At 45.4% G+C, this 21644-nt stretch overlaps 1 protein-coding gene across 2 annotated transcripts in view; it reads right to left on the bottom strand.

The window, feature by feature from the left end:
* Positions 1–18816: 18816 nt before the first annotated feature.
* Positions 18817–21644, bottom strand: part of LOC149363645 (neprilysin-1-like) — a 100238-nt gene continuing 97410 nt past the window's right edge. For both annotated transcript variants that reach the window (XM_089573613.1, XM_089573612.1), the window contains exon 22: positions 18817–19379. In XM_089573613.1, coding sequence (XP_089429739.1) covers positions 19280–19379 — 100 coding nt within the window. In that variant the 3' untranslated portion in view covers positions 18817–19279. The remainder of the gene's footprint in view (positions 19380–21644) is intronic.

Here is a 21644-nt window from a genome sequence, read left to right as displayed (position 1 = left end):
GAGCAAAGGACTCTTCTCTGAACGCGCAGTGACCGCGACTAACGGGTAAACTAATAACACACGCGCCGTGTGCGCGCGCGTGCGTGTGATTAGGAAGGCGTGCTCTGTTTGCCCCCGCACACGCGGTCGCGTCAAGTGCACCGAGCACAGGACTGCCGCCATAGCAACGTCGAGATGAAAGCGGACGGTACACATATATTGTAGCTCCGGTGGGGCAAGCCGTGGCTTTGAAAGCACACGTTGACGCAAACGACTCGCTTCTTCTATGGGGCGCTCTCGAGACCGGTTGCGAAGTTGGCTCTTTCTGTCATTTAAAGCGGTGTACGACCGTAATAAGCAGAAGCAATAAATAAATAAAAAGGTAATCGCGCTCCCTTCATCATGTGTGTGCTCCGTGTGTTTTTCGCCGGCTTTGAAAAAGCAAGGCGTGCACCTGATGAATACTCCATTTTACGCTACTGTTGGCGGGGATTGCGAGTTGTCAGGTAAAGCGCTGGAAATCTGCTATACCGCGAGCTTTGTGCTCGTGAATGCGCCTCGAGTGAGCAGCGTCTCGGAAATGCAAACAACACATGTCTTTTCTCACAGAGCGGTTCTCGCATTTTGAGGTCCGACTGTGGAGGATCTTTTTAACCTCAGCACTTATGCGTCAGAAAGGAGCGGAAACGGTGAAGGTTAAGAGGACAGAAATTCTTAGTGATTTTTATGGCCCTGAACAAAAACATCAAAAAGGCCCAGCACGTTGAGGCCCGCCTTTATAAAATTGGTCTAGAGACACTCTATACACTTCTTATAGACTCTATTGCCTTCCTTTAGATATCTTCTTCCTTTAGAGAGTCTATAGACTTTATAGAAAAAGGTCTATAGACAGTCTATAGACTGTCAAAAAAATTTTGTGAGGGTGGTTTGGATTTTGACTACGGTGGGCCTGTCACCTTAGGATCCAGTTCACGAGGCGTAATGTAAGCATTCAATTGAATTGGCTTTTCAGGAAATCTGAAATAAAGGATTATCTGCGAAGACGAAAAGAGGGGTAACGAAAGGCTTACGAGGCAGAGCTTCACCGCCGAAGAAAGCCGATTGAAATAATTTACATAGGCAAATAAAAAACTATGGGGGCACTTTGGCAGCCTAAAGTGCGCTAGGCGAAAGCCTTTGTCGCGCTACTTCGACTGCCTATGTTTGTTACGGCTGCACCGCTTGGGAGCCATCCTCCTCCACTAGCTGCCGCCCACCGACTGATGATGATGATTATTACTTTGGGGTATTCTTGGGAGGGGGTACTGGTCCCGACGTATGTTGGCCAGTTGGTGGCATCACTCTTGGGGACCAGGGGAAGGGGTAGGGGGTTGTAGGAGCAGCGCTCGACGCCGCCGAGCCGACAGCTCCACCTGTCGACGAAGATGATACTGCCTATGTTCATGAAAATGACAAAAAAATGAAAAAGATACGCATTTATGTAAACTAAAAACAGTAGTAGTCCTAAATGTGAACCCTGAGATAAGACAAATGTAACATATAAGTTAGATTTAGAGCGTTGAATAAATATTGCTATGGGAAATCGGTTGAATACTTTTTAATCCATCTAAAAATTGAGAGGTAGACGTAGGTATGATAGTGTAAAAATTTGAAGAGTGGGCTACAGATTCGAAAAGTATTTTTTTTTAATCTTGCAGAACACAGTCAACTTGCATGCTAGACTGAAATGAATAAAATACGGGGTGAGAGAATTTTAACAGTTGAGGAACACATGAGAAGCCAACTCTGAAGCCGTGTTTGGTATTAAAAAAGAAATCGTTAGCCTGCAGTGGGGCAAATTAGTTTCCATTAGACGACTAGTTCTAATGGGTTGCAGCTGACGCAGGGCAGTGAAATCGGTCTGTAATGTGAGATCAGGCTCCGCAGACCCGCTTTAGGTTCGAGCACAATTTTCTTTCTTTACCATTATGAAGGAGTCTTACTCGTTTCCAAAGACTTAATAAACAGTGAACCTGCTGCGCTTATTTCACCGGGCTTTAAAACGTAACATAGAATGAAATCCGGGTGAAAGGCAGAGTATGAGTCTGATTAAATTGGCAATTTAAATACTCCGTCGTAGGTTACGGAGATTAGAGTTCGGCGGATCCGAGTTGTCTAAAGGTTTTGGAGCAGAAAAATTGATTGAAAACAGCCATTAAACCTTTTAGCTTTGTCAACGTCGTTGGTAATGTAGTCTAATTCAGATTTCTCTGTTATTAAAGGAGGTATAGGACATTCATTTTTGCAGTTGGAGTCCACAAATTTCTACATCTATTTTGGGGTCGCTTTCATTGTATTTATGCCATAACGGAGAGCAGAACTCAAGCTTCCCTTTTTATTTTATGCTGTTTTTTTTTAATTTATCCTAATTTGGTGCCCTAGTGCCTGTAGCAACTCCAATAACTCATCTGCATGTGCGTTTTGTCTGACACACTTTGAATACAGACGACACCTAAAAATTCAATTTCTACTCCTTTTCTTAAACCACGGCACCGATTACCGCCGACTACCTGAGTTTATTTTAGACGAATGTTTGTCTTATGCCCCGATGTGCAAGTCTATTCCTTGAACAACAACAACCGCCATGTGTAGCGGTTCCCCGTGGAACTCAAATAAAGCTCATAATGTTAGTGGCGGGTATCTTGTGTTTACAAACGGGTATAGCAGCGCTTTCCTGAGGGATGCAATCGCCGGTATTTCAGTTATGCTGGGCTACTGGGGATGTGAGTTTTTGAAGACAGGCTAAGCCTGTCTACCAGCTTCGTGAAGTAAAGCGCAAGAAAGAGGAAAACAGCGCTATGTAAGCAGTTTCAGTTCAGGCAAAAGCCAAGTGAGGAGCGTCTCCGCCGGCGAATCAAGCACGCATCGGCGGTTCCCCAAAGACACAAGCATACTCCGCACACACGCTCGTCCGAAGAAACTACAGCTGCATCGGCGCGGCTGGAGCAGTCTACCTATAGCTCCGAGCTACTGCCCACGCTCCAAAACACACGCGAACACGCGAACACACAAACACACACACTCAGAGACAAACGAAGTACAGAGCGGTGAAAGAGGGGGAGCGTGAGCCACGCACCACTTCCGCGTTTCAGCACCGGGTCGATGAGGTGCCGCAACCAACTGTTGCTTCTCAGGAGACCCCCTCACCCTCTACTCCTGCGTGCGCGTCGGATCCAGCGGGGAATCCGCGGAGGATGATCGTCGTCGGCGCTCAGGCTTTCCCTTACCCTCCTATCTTTCCTCTTTCTCAATCCCCATTTTCCCTGCGCATAGAGTTACTGCGGGCCCATTACTGCCGACACAGAGAGGAGGAGAGAAATAAATGCAAAGAGTGAAAAGCGAGAGAGGGAGAGGGCAGCCTGGTACATCAAAGAGCGGGCAAGGCGTGGGCGGGAAGGAAAGGGCCAACCTGACGAGGAAGCATTACAGGCGTGCCGGCGGCTATGCGCGGCTGAGACAGGGCGAAAGATCAGCGCTTATTTCGTTTCTGTGGCGCGAGCTGCAAGCTTACGGCGCCTGTCTGAGCATTCGCAGTGGCAATGATGGGCGACGGGTTTCCGCTATTTAAGCAAGATCAGTGCGCATCACCAGTATTGCATTTTGCGGGCAATGTGCGCAGAGATGTACGGACGCGGCGTGCCTTCTTTCGAAACGGTGGATAGTCGAAGGAGTAGTTCCTCTAGGTAATAGTAATAGACGTTTACGCATGTTGTGGCTGAAAACTTTCATATTCACCCTGCTAGGCGCCGGTAGAATGTGTTTTGCGGGGTCATGAGTTTCATGTAGGCGCAGTGAATGCTATAGATTGCATCATGTTTACAAACGTAGGGAGCGCTCGCGTACGCCGGGGGGCGGCTGGGGGTAACGTCTGCGCTGTCGTCTGCTTCATAGCTCAGTTCAATTTTTTGTCGTCTGCAACCGTTTTTTTTTTTTTTCATGTAGAGCTGTCTAGCCTGTCTAGTTTGAACAATTGTATTAGTGAACGTGTGTAGCGCACGCGAGAGCATGTCTGACTCTACGAGAAACTTGTGCTATTCGGAGAAGCAACCAGCCGATAGAATGCCTGTCAGGGTATGTTGTGCATAATATAACGCATTCGTGGCGTTTTAAAAATGTATCAGCTCAGAAATGGTGTTTCCAGCTTTGTCACACTCTTTTCAAGGAACTCGTCAGCGATTAACTACTGCCTCCATGGGTACTCGGTGAAATCATAAAAGTAATTCCGAAATTTCTGTTTACATGTATTTTCATGTGTTTTTGTTTACGTGGGAGTACCGCACGCACGTTTTGCGTTGTTTTAAAAACACATCGCCTTCGAAATTTTATATCATACTTTCATATTCTGTTATGGACAAAGAAGCGAGCTATGGAGAGAATAATGATAGGCATAACGTTAAGAGATAGGAAGCTGGCGAAATGGGTGAGGGAACAAATGCGGGTTAATGAAATCCTAGTCGAAATGAAGAGGAAGAAATGGGCTTGTGTGGGGCATATAAAAGCAAGATAACCGCTGGTTCTTAAGGGTAACGGAGTGGATTCCGAGAGAAGGCAAGCGTAGCAGGGTGTGGCAAAAAGTTAGGTGTGCGGATGAGATTAAGAAGTTTTCGGGGATAGGGTAGCTTCAGCTGGCAAAGTAGAGGGTTAATTGGAGAGACATGGGAGAGGTCTTTGCCCTGCAGTAGGCGTAGTCAGGCTGGTGATGATGATGATACTTTCATATTCTCTTCTAGTATATACTCAGCTTTTCTTCACGAAGGGGCTGCACCATAGGTGCAATGGTAATAAAAAAAAAGAGTTTGAAAAATTTTGCTTACAAGTACGCCTATGCGGCATAACCCTGACGGTTACCCCCAGTCATGCCGGTGTTGGTGATAGATATGAACGGACAAACGGGGGCAATGCCGAAAGGCGATGGGCTTGTGTGGAGCAGCCTACCGATTTTTTTTTTTAGTGCAACGTCTAGGAGTTCCATGAATTATTAAAAAGTTACGCAACCACATCTTTAATTGATGTCCTTTATAATTTTTACACTATCCCTTTCTCCTATTTCCTTTTTACATCATCTCTTTCCTTTTCCCCCTTGCAGGAAAGGCAACCGGAAAACTCTTATCTCTAACCTCCTCTCCTGTTCATCTCCTCATCTCCCATTGGAGACCAGGGGGGCAAAGCTAAGTGAACGCCACTTGTGCTAATTACCCAAGCGTCGTCGCAAACAAACAAGGAATAGGGCATGCGAGCATGCGATGTGAAATTTTAATGTCCGACTGCACCTCATTAGACTCATTTCAAACACTGCTAATGAAATAGTTCGCCGGTGATCACTCGAGTGCTCCTACGGTGTACATTAAATTGTTTTACTATGCTTATAAAGGTCTCCTTGGAGCTCAGCTTCTACACGAGGGCATGCATTTTACACGAACTGGCTTCTTTTGCCTGCAATGTCGTTGAACTCGTGCTTACGTACTCGAAAGCAGCGCGACGCAGGGCTCCACATCCCCGCCTTCACCGGCCTTTGAGCAACTGCTTCTATACAGAACTGTCATATGCATAAAGTTCCCGCATTCTTCACCGAAGTTGTTATTCTCCCTCTTACGCAACGCGAAGTCGTTTCATCAGAACACGTTATACTCGACAGGTAAGCCACGTTTCACAACTAATACGAGTTGCCACCGCTCGGTCTTCATGTCCAAATATATTTTTTTTTCCTGCAACGAAGATTTTCAGCCTTTCCTCGCTTCGCCGTTCTTTCAACTCTTGCGCCCTTCTACGCAGTTGCGGACAATTTCAGTTTCAACATTCAGGTGGCTACCGCAATATACTTCGCGATTTATGGCATGTGCAAGCTAGCGACGAAATCCCTTGAGTTATAATTTAGGCTCTGCGCCTATTTTTTTGTGATATTAATACTGAGTGAGCTCTTATCTCCTTCATTCAATGTTGGTTTTATTTCTGTGCATATTTTTTTTTACTAGACTATTCTCCCATCGACTGCATACCCTGTTTAAAAATGGCTTCTGATCTTTCACTATAGCAGCTTGATGTACCGTATTTTTCGTAATTCCGTCTGCAAGCCGCATATTGCGGCAGGCCTATATTTGGTAATGGACTACGCATTTCCCAGTAGTTGTGCCTCGCTAATAAGGACACTGGGTGCTTAAGCAAGAATCTCCGGAAAGTGCGTCGTCCGTTATAAGGAAACATTAAGTAAAAACAGAATATATTCAGAAAAAAATCAGTTCATGTCGGCTTCTGTGCACTGTGGTTGGCAGTGAAAAGGTAAATAGAGAAATTTTTGAGAATTTCAAGTACCTTCTCGGGGGGAAATATTTTTAAATTAATCTGATGCAGTTTTAAGCCCTTCTTCGTCACTACATATCTCTCTATTACGGCTGCTCACATACCGCGAACCTCTGGTATATATCTGCGCTAACTAGTCCAATAGCTGCTGAAAGTGGCTCCCATGTAGCACAAGCTGCAGAAAAAGCTTCCTTAGTGACCATCGATGCAATAGGGCAAATGGCACGGTGTGTCCATTGGGCATTGGGAGTACGGTGGGTCCTTTGGGAAAGACAAACCAAAATCATCATTAAGGTATTTGCCCTTTTGCACTGCCTTTTGCTGGTGTCCAATACTTAAAATAGAAGCGAGAAAACATCTGTTTGGGGAAGTGGGGATTGGTGTTTTCATGGCTGAGCAAATTGATGCAGCAAAATTAACGTGCACAATGTAGTCCACACAACGATAGCCCACAATTCAAATAGTCCTTATTAACGGGGGTTGTGTTAACGGGCCACGACTCTACTTGCGTATAGAGGATTCTTTTCTATTTTTTTATTTTAAGGCACATGAAGCAACAAATGTTGCGGTGAGACGGAGAAAAACCGGATCTTCTGACTGCCAGTTTGCTTTTAAACCATCGTGGGCAGAGTTGCACTGCTTCGTAAAGCGAGCTGCGACCCTTCCTGTCAGTACTACATGAAAATAACTTGCTTGCTACAAGCCTCACTGAGCATAACTCTTACACGCCGCTGTCTTTAGGAGAACAATGGAACGCCATAGAAGCAGCATAATACCGAAGGAAGCTAACCAGGAGCCGAATCACAAAAACGTGTTTATGTAAGGACTTTCATGGTTGGCCAGTACTCTAGCTTCCCATCAAGTCCCGTGACGATGGCGAGGCTAATCACTAACAGCTTTTCTAATGCGCAATTTGTTTGTGTTCAGCTTTTTACCTTGCGATCAATTATATTTTTCTTCCTCTGTGCTTCAATAATAAGAGGTCATCTTGAAGTACCAACTTCGAGACCTCTTTATGTACGGCGCTCTTCCAATTGCTGTTCGTCAACCATCAAATATAATGATAGATTTTAAAGACTTACCACCAGTTATTAGTGTCTTGCAAACCATAATTCGTTCTTACCTGCGGACAGCTTTTGTGAACACAGTTCTGACGTTTGCTACACAGTTCTCCAAAGACTGTGGGGTTTCATATACATGTAACAAAGAAGGCCCCACGTCGACTGTTTTTTTGCCAAGTACCTTCCGCTATTAACCACTTGCAAAAAGCGAAAACAAAAATGGCTCTAATCAGTCCTTTCAGCGTCCCTTTTGGGGACGGAGCCCAACGGTTGCTGTACTTCGTTCTCAATAGAGCTCCCGCTGCTGTGATTGGGCCTCTTAACAATGCTGTTCTTCATAGTTCCAGGCAGTAGCTGCTGCGGACAGGTTAATTTACCGCGGTTGAAGTCCTTTACACGGATACTACTGCAGAAACAAAAAGTTAAGGTTAAAAAAATGCTACGGTTTTTGTGGTTTTGCTTTGCTGTCATCGGCACGTCTTGCGACGATATTAGACTCAGGTTAAGCCTTGATAGAGATTAAGCTAATCTGATTGGTTCGCACAGCATATGGAGGTTGATGAAGACGACGACGTGCAATGCACAGCGCGAGACTGTGTTGCTGTTTAATACGAGGCGTAATCGGCTGCGGCGCACAGTCCCCTTGTGCGCTGGCCAGCGAAGCTGATCTGTACGCGTTGCTGTGGATTCGAAACCTAGTCGCGGCAGTATTGATCTTATATCTGCATCAGCTGTTGCTATGCTAGATTTTACAAAGGGCACCTTCAAGGTCAAGCTTCACACGAACTGTGAGCCGGGGACCTCGTGAATTAGAGCTTTCGCAATGAAATGCCAGCATTACCTCTGTGTGCGTGCCAACGATTTGCAGTCTTAATTTGTCGATACGAAAGTTCCGAAAGCACCGATCGCGTTACACCGTAGTGAAAAACACTGTATCGATTCCGATCAATTCTTATTTCCACTTACGTTTAGGTTCATCTAAGTACGCGTGCGTTTTTGAATTTCGCCTCCATCTAAATCCGGCCACCACGGCCGGGAATCAAACCAGCAACCTCGTGTTCCGTAGATCTCTGCAGCCATTGAACACCGGCTGGTATACCAACGGTTGTTTGCCGTTGTACCCACAATGGTGACATTCCTGGCCGTCGTTTCACAGCTTCTTAATATGGGAGGCGAACAGGTTGGTGCCTGTGTCAGTATTAAGGAGAAAGCTTTTAAGCGCTCATACTCACAGTCATGACTCTGTCCATCCGTCAGTTACATGTGAAGCGAAAGTCGTAACTAGTCATTGCTAGTCAGAAGTCATCGCTAACTAGTCATTAACCAATTAGTCATGACTGGTTAGCCATGACTAGTTAGTAATTAAGCAGTCATGACTAGTTAGTCATGGCTGGTTAGCATTAACCAGTTATGTCTGGTTAGTCATTAAGCAGTCATGACTAGGTGGTCATTAACACGTCATGTCTAGTTAGTCATGACTAGGTAGCGATGACTGGTTATTCATGACTAGTGAGTCATTAACCAGTCATGACTAGTAAGTCATGGGTCATGACTAAGTAGTCATGACTAGCCAATCAAAGTCACATTAGCAGCCAAAGTTGCGGAAAGGCTTTCGCTTTGCGTACTTTAGATCGTCAAAGTCACCCTGAATTTTTGGCTTCTGGTGTCAGGGCTGACTGTGACGTATGCTGGCGAGGTTGCTGCCGTTGGTTTTCTTTTAAACATGTGGTGTTATTGTTTGGAGGAGACCGCGGGAATGCCTAGTGGTCGTATAGTGACTACGCACTTGCGACTGCGCGTGAGCGCTCTTCTATGCCATCTACTGCTGTGTATTTTTTTCCCACCGTGATGGCTGAGGTTAACGCCCGAGATGTAGCCTGCTCTTAAGCGACAGAGAGAAGTGATTGCGCTGCCTCGATGACATAGGCCTATTTGGAAAGTTTTATTTATTGGAAAGCGCGGTAAATCGCATGTAATCCACCTCACGAAAGCCGCGGGTTGGTTGACCTTATATACGATCCACTTTTGTTAGCAGGAATGTCAATATGCCGGCTTTAGTATAATAAAGAAAAAAAAAATATGCCGGCTTTAGGAAGAAAACTTTGCGCTCTCAGAACGATTACGAAAGCTCTAATGTGGATAGGAATGAAATATCTCAGTTAGACGTTTCCCTCTCCTTGCGAGATTTTGTCTTCAGGTCGTTATGCTTTTACTGTTTAACTGAAGGCTATAGGATAGAGCCCGTTTTCGCATTACTCTCTCAAATATCTTACGAATTGTAGCAATTCTACGAGATGATTATGGGGAAGTTAATGATTATAAATGCGATGATTATAATTATGAATGCATTGCTTGTAGAAGTCAGTGCGGTCGTTCTTGGTGTTGATGATTATTATCAAGAAAAAATTCTGTATAAATGCGATGATTATAATTATGAATGCATTAGTTGTAGAAGTCAGTGTGGTCGTTGTTGACGTTTACGATTATTATGGTGAAAAAATTCTGTATTGCTTAACGGCAATGTGCAGTTTGGGTTCACAAGACGTGACTGAAATTTTTATTCCGAATTGCACTCAACCGGCATCAACGGTTTCCCTTATAAAAATGGTCTATAGACAGTGTATAGACTTCTTATATGCTGTATCGTTTTCCTATAGATATTTCTTTTTGTCTATTCATGCTCTATAGACTGTTTATAGACAAAAGTTTGCTAAAAGTGTATGGCCATAAATCTATAGATTATCTATAGATGTCTATAGCATTTGTATTGCCTATAGACAGTTCTCTAGGATTTATCGATAGAGAGTCTATCTACTTTATAGACAGAAGTCTATAGACTGCCTGAAAAAAAAATTTCTAAGGGTTTGGCGTGTTACTGGTGCTCAGTGCCCGAGTGCGTTCGTCAGAGTGATCACATCCGAGTGTTGCTCTCATGATTATACCGGAATCTGTGCACAGAATGCTCCTAAGCATTCTGTGGTCCTGACCATTAATAAACCATCCGGCCGAATCCCAAGCGCGCATTGGAATGCGGTCCTGCGTTTCTCAGGGGCAGCGATGCCATGTTTAATTGATCGGGTCTGCAGGACGAAACACTGACTCCCAACTGAGTTTCGGTCGAAAAGCAACATAAAATATGCGCCTTATAAGGCAAAGAAAAACGGTTGCAGCCTAATCCGTGCGTACTACGCATTAAGAACACTACTGCATAAAATGTAGTTCGGTACTGCTTTATGCAGCAGGGTATCTATCCGTGTAGAGCCTCTACGGGGCTCCCCCGACGCTATGGGGCTCCCCCGATGTACTCCCCCGACGCTGCCGTCTACGCTTGTAAATACAAGGGCGCTGCTCTGATATAGAGGTAAGCATAGACCTGTACTGCTCAGGCAGGCTTCCACTAAAGTACACGTGATGCAGTACTATTCTTCTAAGTGCCGCTCACGATGTTCAACGTCCGCATAGGTGCACACCTGTGGTTCTTGCGCAAATGCATCTGCGAGACCGACCGAACGAAACGAGCAAACGCTCGAAAGTGGAAACCGGAAGACTAGACAGCGAGAGAACGCAGACAGAATTGAAAATTTAGAGGCTAATGAGTCGAATACATTAGATCTGTTAAAAATCGCTTTAACCAGAAGTCACTGGACATGCTTCTGGCTGCCTAGCAAAGGCTTAACACTCCAATTGAGGCTGATAGCTTAAAAGTGCGATTATTTTTTTAGAAGCACGATGAAATGTTGGCTCTCGTACGAACCACGCATCGTGTACGCTGGCGTCAAAAAAGAAAAAAAAAATGGTTGGTTAACTCTGCGACAGCAAATTGTCGTTACGCGACGGCTCATGATCGAAGCTGGCAACAAAACTATTATTTTCTTGCTTTATTTATTGCTTTAGTAATTTTTAGCCCGCCATTCATTCTCTTCCGAGCATCATATCATTCGCGACAAGGATTATAAGACAAGGATTATAAAACGAGGACTATAAAACACATCGTTGCGTCTCATCCCGTAAACAAAGGTTTTCATTTATAATATGCTCATGCATCAAGGCCGCATGAAAAATAAATTTCTTCAAACTCACCCGCGCGCCTCTGCATGCAAACCCCATAAAAGTTGCACGCCTACTGTTGCCGTTATGAAGAAAAAACGCATTCGCTCCCTTAAACATTGCCCCTTGGCAACAGCGGAGAACCACCGTGCTGCAGTCCTTACGGCAGCGGCTGGGACGTCTATGTATCATCCAAACTTTCCGCCCGTGTATAAGTCGGGGCTGTGCGCCCGCTTACCTGAGCGTCCACACGCACTGAGTTCCTGCTTTCTGAGGCCTGGTGAGAGCAATACCATAAATGCTTAATGGGACACCCGCAAGCTGGGGCCAAGATGGTTGCTTAGAGCATGCCGCTTTATGTCTTTTATCTTAGTCTACTACCAACACTCTGTCTCTCTGGCACCGACATAAAGCGCTCTGTTCGCTTTGGCCGCAGAGCCCTGGGAGCCCGCGGACGGGAGCACGCTCGCCAGGCAATGGTGAGGATGCCTGGTTTTGCATATTTAATGAGCCACTCCATGTACAGGATGATGCTAGTCATTGTTTATTAAATAAAGCGGGGAGAAACGAGCCTACTTGTAAACAGCGGGCTGCCTGCGGGTGAAAGCGCTCCTTCGGAGCTTCTGGGGACGGCTGTTTTCCGCGGCTTGGCTCGCACCGTATTCTTTTATTCGGTTAACTTCAAAATGCCCGCAGCGGTACTATCAACCTTTTATTTCAGTCGAAATTTTCTGCGCGAGACGCCTCAACAGCCGGATTAGCTAGTTTAAAAAAGCCCGACAAAATGTTATTTTCTTCGCGGATGCGTAAGATTTGAGCGAATTTGCTACACCCCTTAGTAAAAAAATTTTTTTTTCGATTAGTCGTAATGGTTTGAAAATTTTACTCTTAAACGCCAAAATCAATCAAGAGATCGCATCAAGACCATTTATTTTTTTTTCAATTTTGCAGAACCTTTGGAACATCGGTAAAAAGGTTACATCATCATTGAAAACGAAACCTGTCTAAATGACTGTGTCGAAGAAGGTGCTTCCAAGCTGACTTTTCAGAGAAATGTTGGTTGCTGCGTTTTCCATCTAACAATCCCGGTTGCGATATGAGCAGAGCAAAATTCTTGTAACCCAAAGGGATTACCGCTGGCTGCGGTAAATTAACTACCAGAAAAAGGCAAGAATCTGCAATGTACAGATTTGTTTGCAGTCTTTGTCGAAAGTTTGGAGCCCGCCACTACCGTGGCAGGAGCGGAAGCGCTGCCGAACGACAGCTCGGTTGTCGGTGGCGCCCTCAGGATCAGAGACCATGCCGGGAAAGGAAGTATTCACCCGTCGCTGTCTACCTTAGGGACTCTACTTGTTGCATTTCACTGTCGCGGTACAGGCGAGCGCCCCCGACAACAGCGCAGAAGCTTGCGAAGCGATATCGGCTGGTCGCAATGGGTCACAGAGTTTGAAAGGATTAAAAAGAAACACGCAAAAAGATTTTCCCTCCTTGTCATGGCGATATGCACTGCAGAAAGACAGCGTGTGCTGTTGTCACTTGGTACTGAGAAACAAGCTACGGGACAAGTGAATGCCTTCTAGGCGAGCCAAAAACGGCCATCCCTAGAAGGAAAAAAAAGTCGTCGTGTTATTTGCATGCCGTGGCTAAAATCTCCAGTCATGCTACAGGTTCGGTGCTTCCGCTCTTGACAGCACAGCGCGCTCGTTGTCGTCTGGCCTCAAGAGAATGTAATCTTTGTCAAAACTTTGGAGCCCAGGGGGTTTTCTTCTAAGCCTTGTAGTGGGACTCCTGTAACATTCGTGGTAGTCCTACCCATCGGAGGAGGCAGGACCAGAAATCATCTTACTTTCAGCAAATTTGGAGCACTGGAGATGCATTACTAACCACACACTGTGGCTCAGAAGCAAACACCCTGGGCTCCAAACTTTTGACAAAGGCTGTACATTTAACCTCTTTTCATAGAAAAAGGTCTGGCCACCAGGCACTGTTCATAACAACTGCGCGGGCGCAAACCCTGTTCGTTTTAATAGGTTTGAAGAGACCAGGTTTGCTGCGATGAGTATCTGGGTGTAAATGGGTGGCGCAGGCCGGTATAGTATGAGGCGTGGCACAAGGGGTTACTCACCCATCAGCTGTTAGAAACATTCAAGATCATACGCGAATAAGAATAGGCCTACACTTGGTGGTTTGGCAACTTTTGAACAAGACTCCCTGAATGGACCGCAGCGGTTGCCTAGTCGCTTGAGCATCCACCTCGCATGCGGGAAGTGCGGGGTTCGATTCCCAGTGCCGCCGGATACCCACCGGTGAAACCATGGGTACAAACTTACCCCTGCCCGGTGCTCAGCGGCTTTAGGGTGAAATGCTTGGGAAATGGGTCTCTGAGCTCACCTTCAGAAGACAAAAGTGCCTTTTGCCATGGCACAATTTGGCCACAGATACCCTTTCTAATAGGCATTAAAACTCTCTTGGATGTCATGACGACATTTAAAACGTCAATAGGACGTCCAGGGGACTTTCAGTGTCCATTGGGTTGCTCAAAAAAAAAAATCCACCACCATCAAGACTGACTGAGTGATGCTGAATAATGGAGGTGTCCTACTGAGATTTTATGTACTGATATAAGCGCCTGTGACAACAAGCAGAAATTGTGCCTTAAGGAACAACTGCTTTGTGCGCATCCCTCAAGGAAGAAAGATTTCGTTTGTCTGAGAACAAGATTAAAAGATCCTCAGTCCTTCTGGAAAGCACCGAACTTCCGTGACGGCAAACTTTAGTTCTTCAACCTTCCAGTTTTGTCCCTGAGCGACTTTCTTTTTGCGACCAGAGTGGTAGATTCCGTAGTGGTCCACTGCACTTCGCGAGTTTTTCGGATCCGCCTTAGTGAGTTGTCTTAATCATAAAGCTTCATGTCGAAAATAATTCCTAGCCCTCTCATTCGAAGACTGTTCTACCCGTCTCCGCAGGTTTAGTTCGCTATCAACACGTATATATAACGTGCACCGTCCTGCCCTTTCAAGGTAATGGCGACTACAAGCTACGATATGACACAATGCTTTCTTCTTCTGTGGCTTTATTCTTGAGACATACCCTGCAGGTACCCAGGAATGCACTTTAAATATTTTATAAAGTGTTTAATCAACCTGTGGCTCGACCTCCTGAGGAGGATATGATCATCGACTTCAAAGGGCTTTGAGGCGTCTAGGCGGGCCAGCAGGCAATAGAATTCGCACTAAAGATTACACCATTTATGTAGCTGACTTGTGAGCAGTGTTTCAATATAATTACTGGGGCACTTAAAGAACTTCATCATCATCATCATCAGCCTGACTACGCACTCTGTAGGGCAAAGCCCTCTCCCATGTCTCTCCAATTAACGTTGTCCTTAAGGAACTTATGTGCGAGCAATGCAAAAGCATTGCATTTCTATTCCAGTTCTAGTCCAACTCCATTTTATTGTATTCAAATTCCCTTCTAATTCTATTCCATTTATATTATGATTCTATTTCAGTTTTATTGTAAGTGTAATTCTGTTGCAGTGGGTGCCGTTGTAAGTGCAAGAACTGGCTATTACTGGTTAACCTTTCGTATTTTCCCGCCTGAGATGACGTCGCACCATTCTGACGAACTGCAAGTTTTATAACGTCACCACTTTTTGAGAGACGCCGGGTGTTCCTATCAACTAGCCATCTAATAGTTTAATAATAAAAAAAGTGAACATATGCTACTCTGCAATGTAGGCGTATAGCAGGTCATTGGTGAGGCTATGTGTAATAGGTGACTGGAATGCGCCGCTTGCCAAAGCGTATTGTGCAGCTATATCAATGAAGTCCCGCATACCATCGCAAAACTTGAAGGCAAATTTGTACTTACCACTGTAGATGTACTCAAGACGGTGAAACCGAGTTTTAGAGGCAGGGACTGTCAGTGAAGGCGATGATCTCAGGCAGTCCACTGGGATGTCGCTAGAATTACCTCTTTACCTGCAAAACCATACTTTTCTTTAAATATGAGAATGGTTTGCCAGTTGCAGAACAGCGTAGCCTAGTGGCGCCACAACTGCTAACCTAACACAAAGTAGCATTAAGAGCTCTACGTAATGGCGAAATGATACTTCCACGGACTTGCAGAAAAAAAAAAGTAATTATAGGATGATTACGAGTGTGTAGCGCGAATGTTTGAGTGTTAGTTTCGGTATCAGCGCAAATAATTTTTCACAGACAAGTTCTATTTTCGTTTTTCGCGAAGTCAGACCGCCGCAGAGGCAAATCCTGATTTGCCCAAGATTGTATTGATGCTCTGAAGTGAGCTTCATTCAAAAAGATCGCTTACCGCAGTGATGTCAACTTGTACATCTGTTTAGAACCCTATGTGAACAAGGTGACCCGTACCATCTTTGCAGGCTGAGGTGTTCGAAACTGGGTTTGGCCCCGAAAGGCCGCAGCGGGGTTTGTGGAGCCTCTTCCAAGTGCACACTCCTAAAGAGCCGGATGCCGGGACGCTTGTACCCATCCTTGTCCGACGGTGGGTTTCGAACCAACCATCTACCGCCGCCGAGGCTGGCGCCCACGCCTCTAGGCCAACCGTCGCCTCCCTCCCTCCCTCTCTTCCCTCTCCCTCATTTTCCTTAATTGTGGAGAGGGGTTTCCCTTTTTCCACATTGCCACCTGCCAGCCGAGGCAGATTACACGTGGTGCTGAGGATACCGACACTCCCGAAGACGGCGCGAAACTGCAGAATGAGCCAATAAGGGCTAATGTTCTAAAAGGGATTTCGCTGGCAGCAAGACAGACGCGAATGAATGGGTCGAAAAACTAACTGCCAACGATGTCGCGGAGAATACTCAGAACTTTGTCTCCCACCGAAAACAAAAATTGCGAGGACACTTTGGCAACTAAAATGTTGAGAGGCGAAAGCCGAGGACGCTATGCCGTGACGACTTCCGGTGGATGTGACGTCACACCGTTCCCGTGGCTATGTCGAAATCCAAATTATACATCTTTCGGAGATCTTAATTCTTAATTACGCTTAATTACACATTTTTCCATCTAATTTGACACAAATCCGACGTTTTTCCGACCGTTCTGTGACAATTTTCACTATGCCGTGACGACTTCCGATGGATGTGACGTCGCACCGTTGCCGAGGCTATATCGACGTCCGCACTATTTCGACGCAATTTCGGCAGTTTTGTTAAAATTAATTAACTACTTAGTGTGCAGTCATCAAACATGGCTTTTAAGTTCATTTTTTCCTCCTCTATCTGAAGCAACAATTGCTTTTCTTCTTTTTAGTTCTCAAGTTAAACGCATGTGACATGCTTTGGTAACGGACGACAGTAGGAGCCATCAAAGGCTTTCGCCTTAATAACGCTTGCCGGCCAGTCAGCCTCATCGAGCGATATTACTTCGACAGACCGTAATGAGGGACGCCAACCTAACTTCGACGGTGGTAGCTGTATTAAGATACCGGTGGAGTCGCTGAACGACATTAACATTTCACTTTGTGCGATATACCTCTTGCAAGTAGGCGTCAAAAGGGATTACAGTGAAAACGTGTGTCCGTAGAGCATAATTCGCAAATCACCTTTGAAGCCTTTCAGCAGCAAAAGGCACCAAAGGCTTTCTTATTTCCTTTTTTTTCCTAGTTCAGCCTCCTTTCTACGGATTAACTCAGACTCGTAGGTACAACACTGTAAGGCGAGCTCTAGCGTATCATTGCGCGGCCTTCACTACATTCAACGTTGCCTTAACCGAAAGCAACGTAGCCTCGGAAAGTTATTCAGGCCCGCCTGGCCGCTACAGATACATGGCAGTTTAAGTTAATGAAAGTGTCTTCCAGCTGCCGTGCTCGGGCATTCTCCCTTTCACTAACACGTTATCGCGCAATATTTCTGTTTTATAACATCCCTCTTTTTTTTCTTTGCCTTTGAATCACGCCCTTCAGGTGGCCAGTGAACCCATGAACAAGACACAACAAATACTTCTACGAATGCATCTTTAACAATGATCGCACAAATTCTGAATCTTTCCGCTCAAGCCGTCATAACTTGAAGCGCACTACACCGGAAAATGTGTTGCGTGCACATCTGAATGTACTTTGTTATCAGACTCTACAAGCTTGCAATTACATTAAGCGCCATTAGTAGGTAATCTTTAATTTGTATTGCATAAAAGTTGCTCTCTGAATAACTGTCAGTCTGATTAACTGCCTTTCTTCTAACGTGTCTTGCTATTACTCGTTTTTGTATCGTTGTGTTGACTGTAGTGACACCTTTTTGTGAAAACTTTGTCCCATTTCCTGCGACAGCCTTCCTTTCAAAGCCTACCAGTATGACGTAGATAAATAACATAAGTAGAGTCTCTGTCCTTCTCTGTAACCGCACGACTATGTCCTTCGAAATCTAATAACGATGCCCTAATGCGATGATACCGCCAGATATCGTTTTGATGCCTCATCCATCAATGTTAGGAAGTCCGAGCCATGTCGTCGAGAATTCGTGCCACCGAAGGCAAGCTTTCATTCTGCATCTATTTTTATCCTTGAATGCAGCGTTACAGGAGAATATTCTCCTGTGCATTCCGCCCTCTCCCTTCCTCCGCACCCGATCCATTTTTCTTTCTTAATCGGGCGCGAAGCTATAGCCAAGGGAAATGAACTAGACGGTGTAGTTGCAATCACCTAAAGTGCTTCGGTGCATATATTATTAGAGGCGAAGGAAACACCAACGTTGGAAAACGACGTTCATCGCCGTTGTTTGTTGGTTGCAGATAATGCGAGATAGATCGTTGGTTTATGGTATGAGATAGGCATCGTACCTAGTCTGCCCCAGTGGTTCACAATGTGTACACAAACCACATAGAAAACTGCGCGCATGGCGAATAGAGGTAAACTATCCTATTCGTTTGATCTTTCTCCGAACGGTTGCAAATATCAGTACCATCCTTAGTACTTTACGGATCAGTGTTATTCATGTCCAACATTCTCCGACCAAAATTTCGGTAACTGGAGAAATGCAACATGCTGTTATGTAAATATTGAAGGTTATGGTCTATTCTTCTGATATTTCCATTTTCTGATAGAGTGTTTCCATCGATCGCATTCAAAAGTTAAAAAACTCTGTATAAACAAATGGGGAATGCTTTTGACACCAGCAATAACGTTAATAGAAACAAAAAATGCAAGACTGCCGTAGGGTTATCCGCCGATATATTGATTGTTATAGTGAAATCACATTATATAAAAAAAATGCATTCATAAATGGTTTAAAGCTCAAAAGTGGTGTCGTCCAAACTTGTTGGGCATGAAAGAAAGCTAGAAAGTTTATTGCGCCTAACCTAAATTTGAACGCAGTAAAAAAGACGACGAGAAAACCAAAGATGAAGGAAACGCATTATGTACACATTCTTCATTTCCATTTGCTTTTTACAAAAACACACACTGAGAAACAAAGGCACGAAAAATGAAAAAAGAAACAACTTTCTCGTGTCGAGATTCTCTTCTTGATGTCGTTCTGCGGTGTGACTGCGTACAGCGGTAAGGGTTCTCGCGACGACTGGACAACAACATGAAGTCGAGTGAAAGCGCGCGCGTATGTACAAGAGTTATGGCCTTCGAGTTGTGTGTGGTATGAGCTGCGCGGGTCACACGTAGACGTTGCTTGAAGAGCCGGGGGCCACGTTTACTTGTTCGTTTTCTTCTTTTTTTTTTGTTTGTGGGCCCCGGACTCTCCGTACAACCGCGTTCGAAATATGCGCTCTGTCAGTGGCTCGTGAAGGGGGTCTTCGTGGAGTGCCTCCTGCCTGGATCCCCCGGTAAAGCGATGGTTCTTGGTTGGCCGCTGGTCACGGCCTTGTTCACCACAGGATGCACTTGTGAGTGAGGTTCAAGGGTGTTCCTTCGGGGCACCCGAAGGCGTGCGAGAACTCGACCAAGTTGCCCATGGGGATGTTAACCCTGCAGTCGGATAGAAAAAGAACGTGAGCAACGTCGAACGTGACGGGACATGTACCAAAGCCGACATGCAAAAGCTGCCCTAACAGAGCCACTATATCTTGCATTTGTTTCCAGCTGGCGCACAAACTGTAAAATGCTCTGACGGGCTGAGGGAGCAGTTAGTTTAAAAGGGAAGGCAGTCGCAAGAGCAGGCATTACCCAATGCATAGTAATCGGGTACGACTGCAACTTTGAAATGTCATTAAAAAGCATGAAATACCTCAACCTTTACATGGACACCTTGGTCTTTCAGACATGCGCGTAACATACAAATGAGACTCTATCTTATATTTTCTCGTCAAACCGAAAAGGAAAAAGCAAGGTGGCGAAGGGTTTTCATTTTATTGTTTCTGGTCAGTTGTAAACTTAACATTCACGTGCTCAAACGTAATTTATTTGATTTCAAAACAGGCATTAAGTAACGGATACTGTCTTGCAATGCGGTAAAACCGGTCTGAAAGCTATCCCCGCCGGTTTACCAGTATTGACGCAATAACAGGAGCAAGCCAGTGCCCGTTCTTAGTATCAGAATGATTTTATATCCAAGGGTCGTGCAAATTCATTGCCCCTTTTTAAAAGAGGAGGAGGTCCTTAGGTTAAGATCTGTAAAGGGAAAGTGCTACAAATTTTTACTTAGGGCATAAACAATGAATTAGGCCAACAGTGTAAAGAAACAGGTGAATACACATCTGCTAAATTATTCCTTAGTAGGTTACTGGCAAAAAAAAAACGCGGACAAAGGAAGAACGAACGAAACAGGTAACAGATGACAAAGTTGAGAATATATATACACGCCACATTCTATAAATAAGAAAAGGGCACAGTATCCATGCAGTAGGACATCAGTCGATGGCAGGACAATAATGAAATGAGTTTTGGTATTTGGCATTGTAGCAACTTTTCTGCTTCCGCTGCAGTGCTACCAAAATGTAAGGCAGACTACGTGAACCGTCCGTGGTAGTGAGCTTCAAGGACAATCAGTGTCGCATGGAAACCTTAACGGGTTATCGTCTACTTCACAGGACACGCACGAGTACCACCAAATGTTACTCGGAATTGTACAACACGGCCCCGCTGTTAAGCACCTTCCCTCTTGCAAAGCGCTACTTATAACACTTTCCGACGACAGATATTGCATGCGCCCAGGCAGTCGGCTTCTATATCCGCCCACTCTAAAACTTTCCTGTCCGAATAAACACAGGCACCCTCTCCCTTATCCTGGTGGATTTACGGACGCCCACCGGGCATTGCTGGGCTTTGAATCGTGCCAACTTCGTCCCATTTGCCGCGCACGGGGGAATTTTAAGCCGCTCAGAAGCCGAGGTCAGAAATTTCGCATTGCGAAGTCCAGAACAAAACGGAAACGAAATGGTTTCTCGGGGAAATGGGAGGACGGGGGGGGGGGGGGGGGGGGGGGGGTTGGAGGCACAGGGGAGATACACGGCGGACATCTCATTAACGAAGGATTGGTTGCGGATTGCGTTGCTCCGTATTCTCTCGTGGCGGTGGCTTGCAATCCAAGCGCCCTCTCAGATCACCGAGCGAGAGAGCGAATGTTGAAAAAAATCGACGCACGGATTCGCTGCCTGGGGCTCACCTTGGAGCATGTAGTACGCTTATAAATAAATACTCACATGCGCACGCCGTACAAAGAGGAGGAGGAGGGGTAGGTTAGCATTCGTGTGCCAAGAGGTTGTGAGAGCTTATGCATTCGCCGCCATCGCAGCCACCACGGCGGTAAGCCTCCCGAAAATAAATCTGCTTAACTGTGCTCAAGTAGCGTGCGCCAAGATTCCGAACGTACTACGCAATGGCGTTATCCCTCTTGAGAGACGCCGCGAGGATCAACCTCTTAGCGCGTGTGTGCGTGTGGGCGCGCGTTTGAAGAGGGAACCCCAAAAGGCTTAAAATTTACGAACACGTTCGTTGCAGGAGCTGCATTTTAACATGGTTGTGTTTTAACAAGATTGAAAATGTGAGGACCTCCCAAAATTTAGAAGTTGGCTCCTAAATGCAATCGCATTTCTTCTATAGAATGTGATTGAGAATACCTCCCTGTTTTTCTTCTCAGCGCAGTTGCTTTTTTTTTCTGGACAGGCATAGCATAATGGCGGTGGAAGGATGTCACGACCCCGTAGACCAACGCGGAATTGTGTAGTGACGTCATCCCTATTGTTCACTGCGATCGGTGTAGGGTGTTTGAATTGCCCACACAAAGTGACGTGA

This window comes from Amblyomma mixtum, chromosome 2 (assembly GCF_055824585.1).
Source record: "Amblyomma mixtum isolate Tamu chromosome 2, ASM5582458v1, whole genome shotgun sequence".
In the NCBI taxonomy this organism is placed as follows: Eukaryota; Metazoa; Arthropoda; class Arachnida; order Ixodida; family Ixodidae; genus Amblyomma; species Amblyomma mixtum.
Note: the sequence above shows the minus strand (reverse complement) of the source record. Positions and strands in the feature narration are given on the sequence as shown.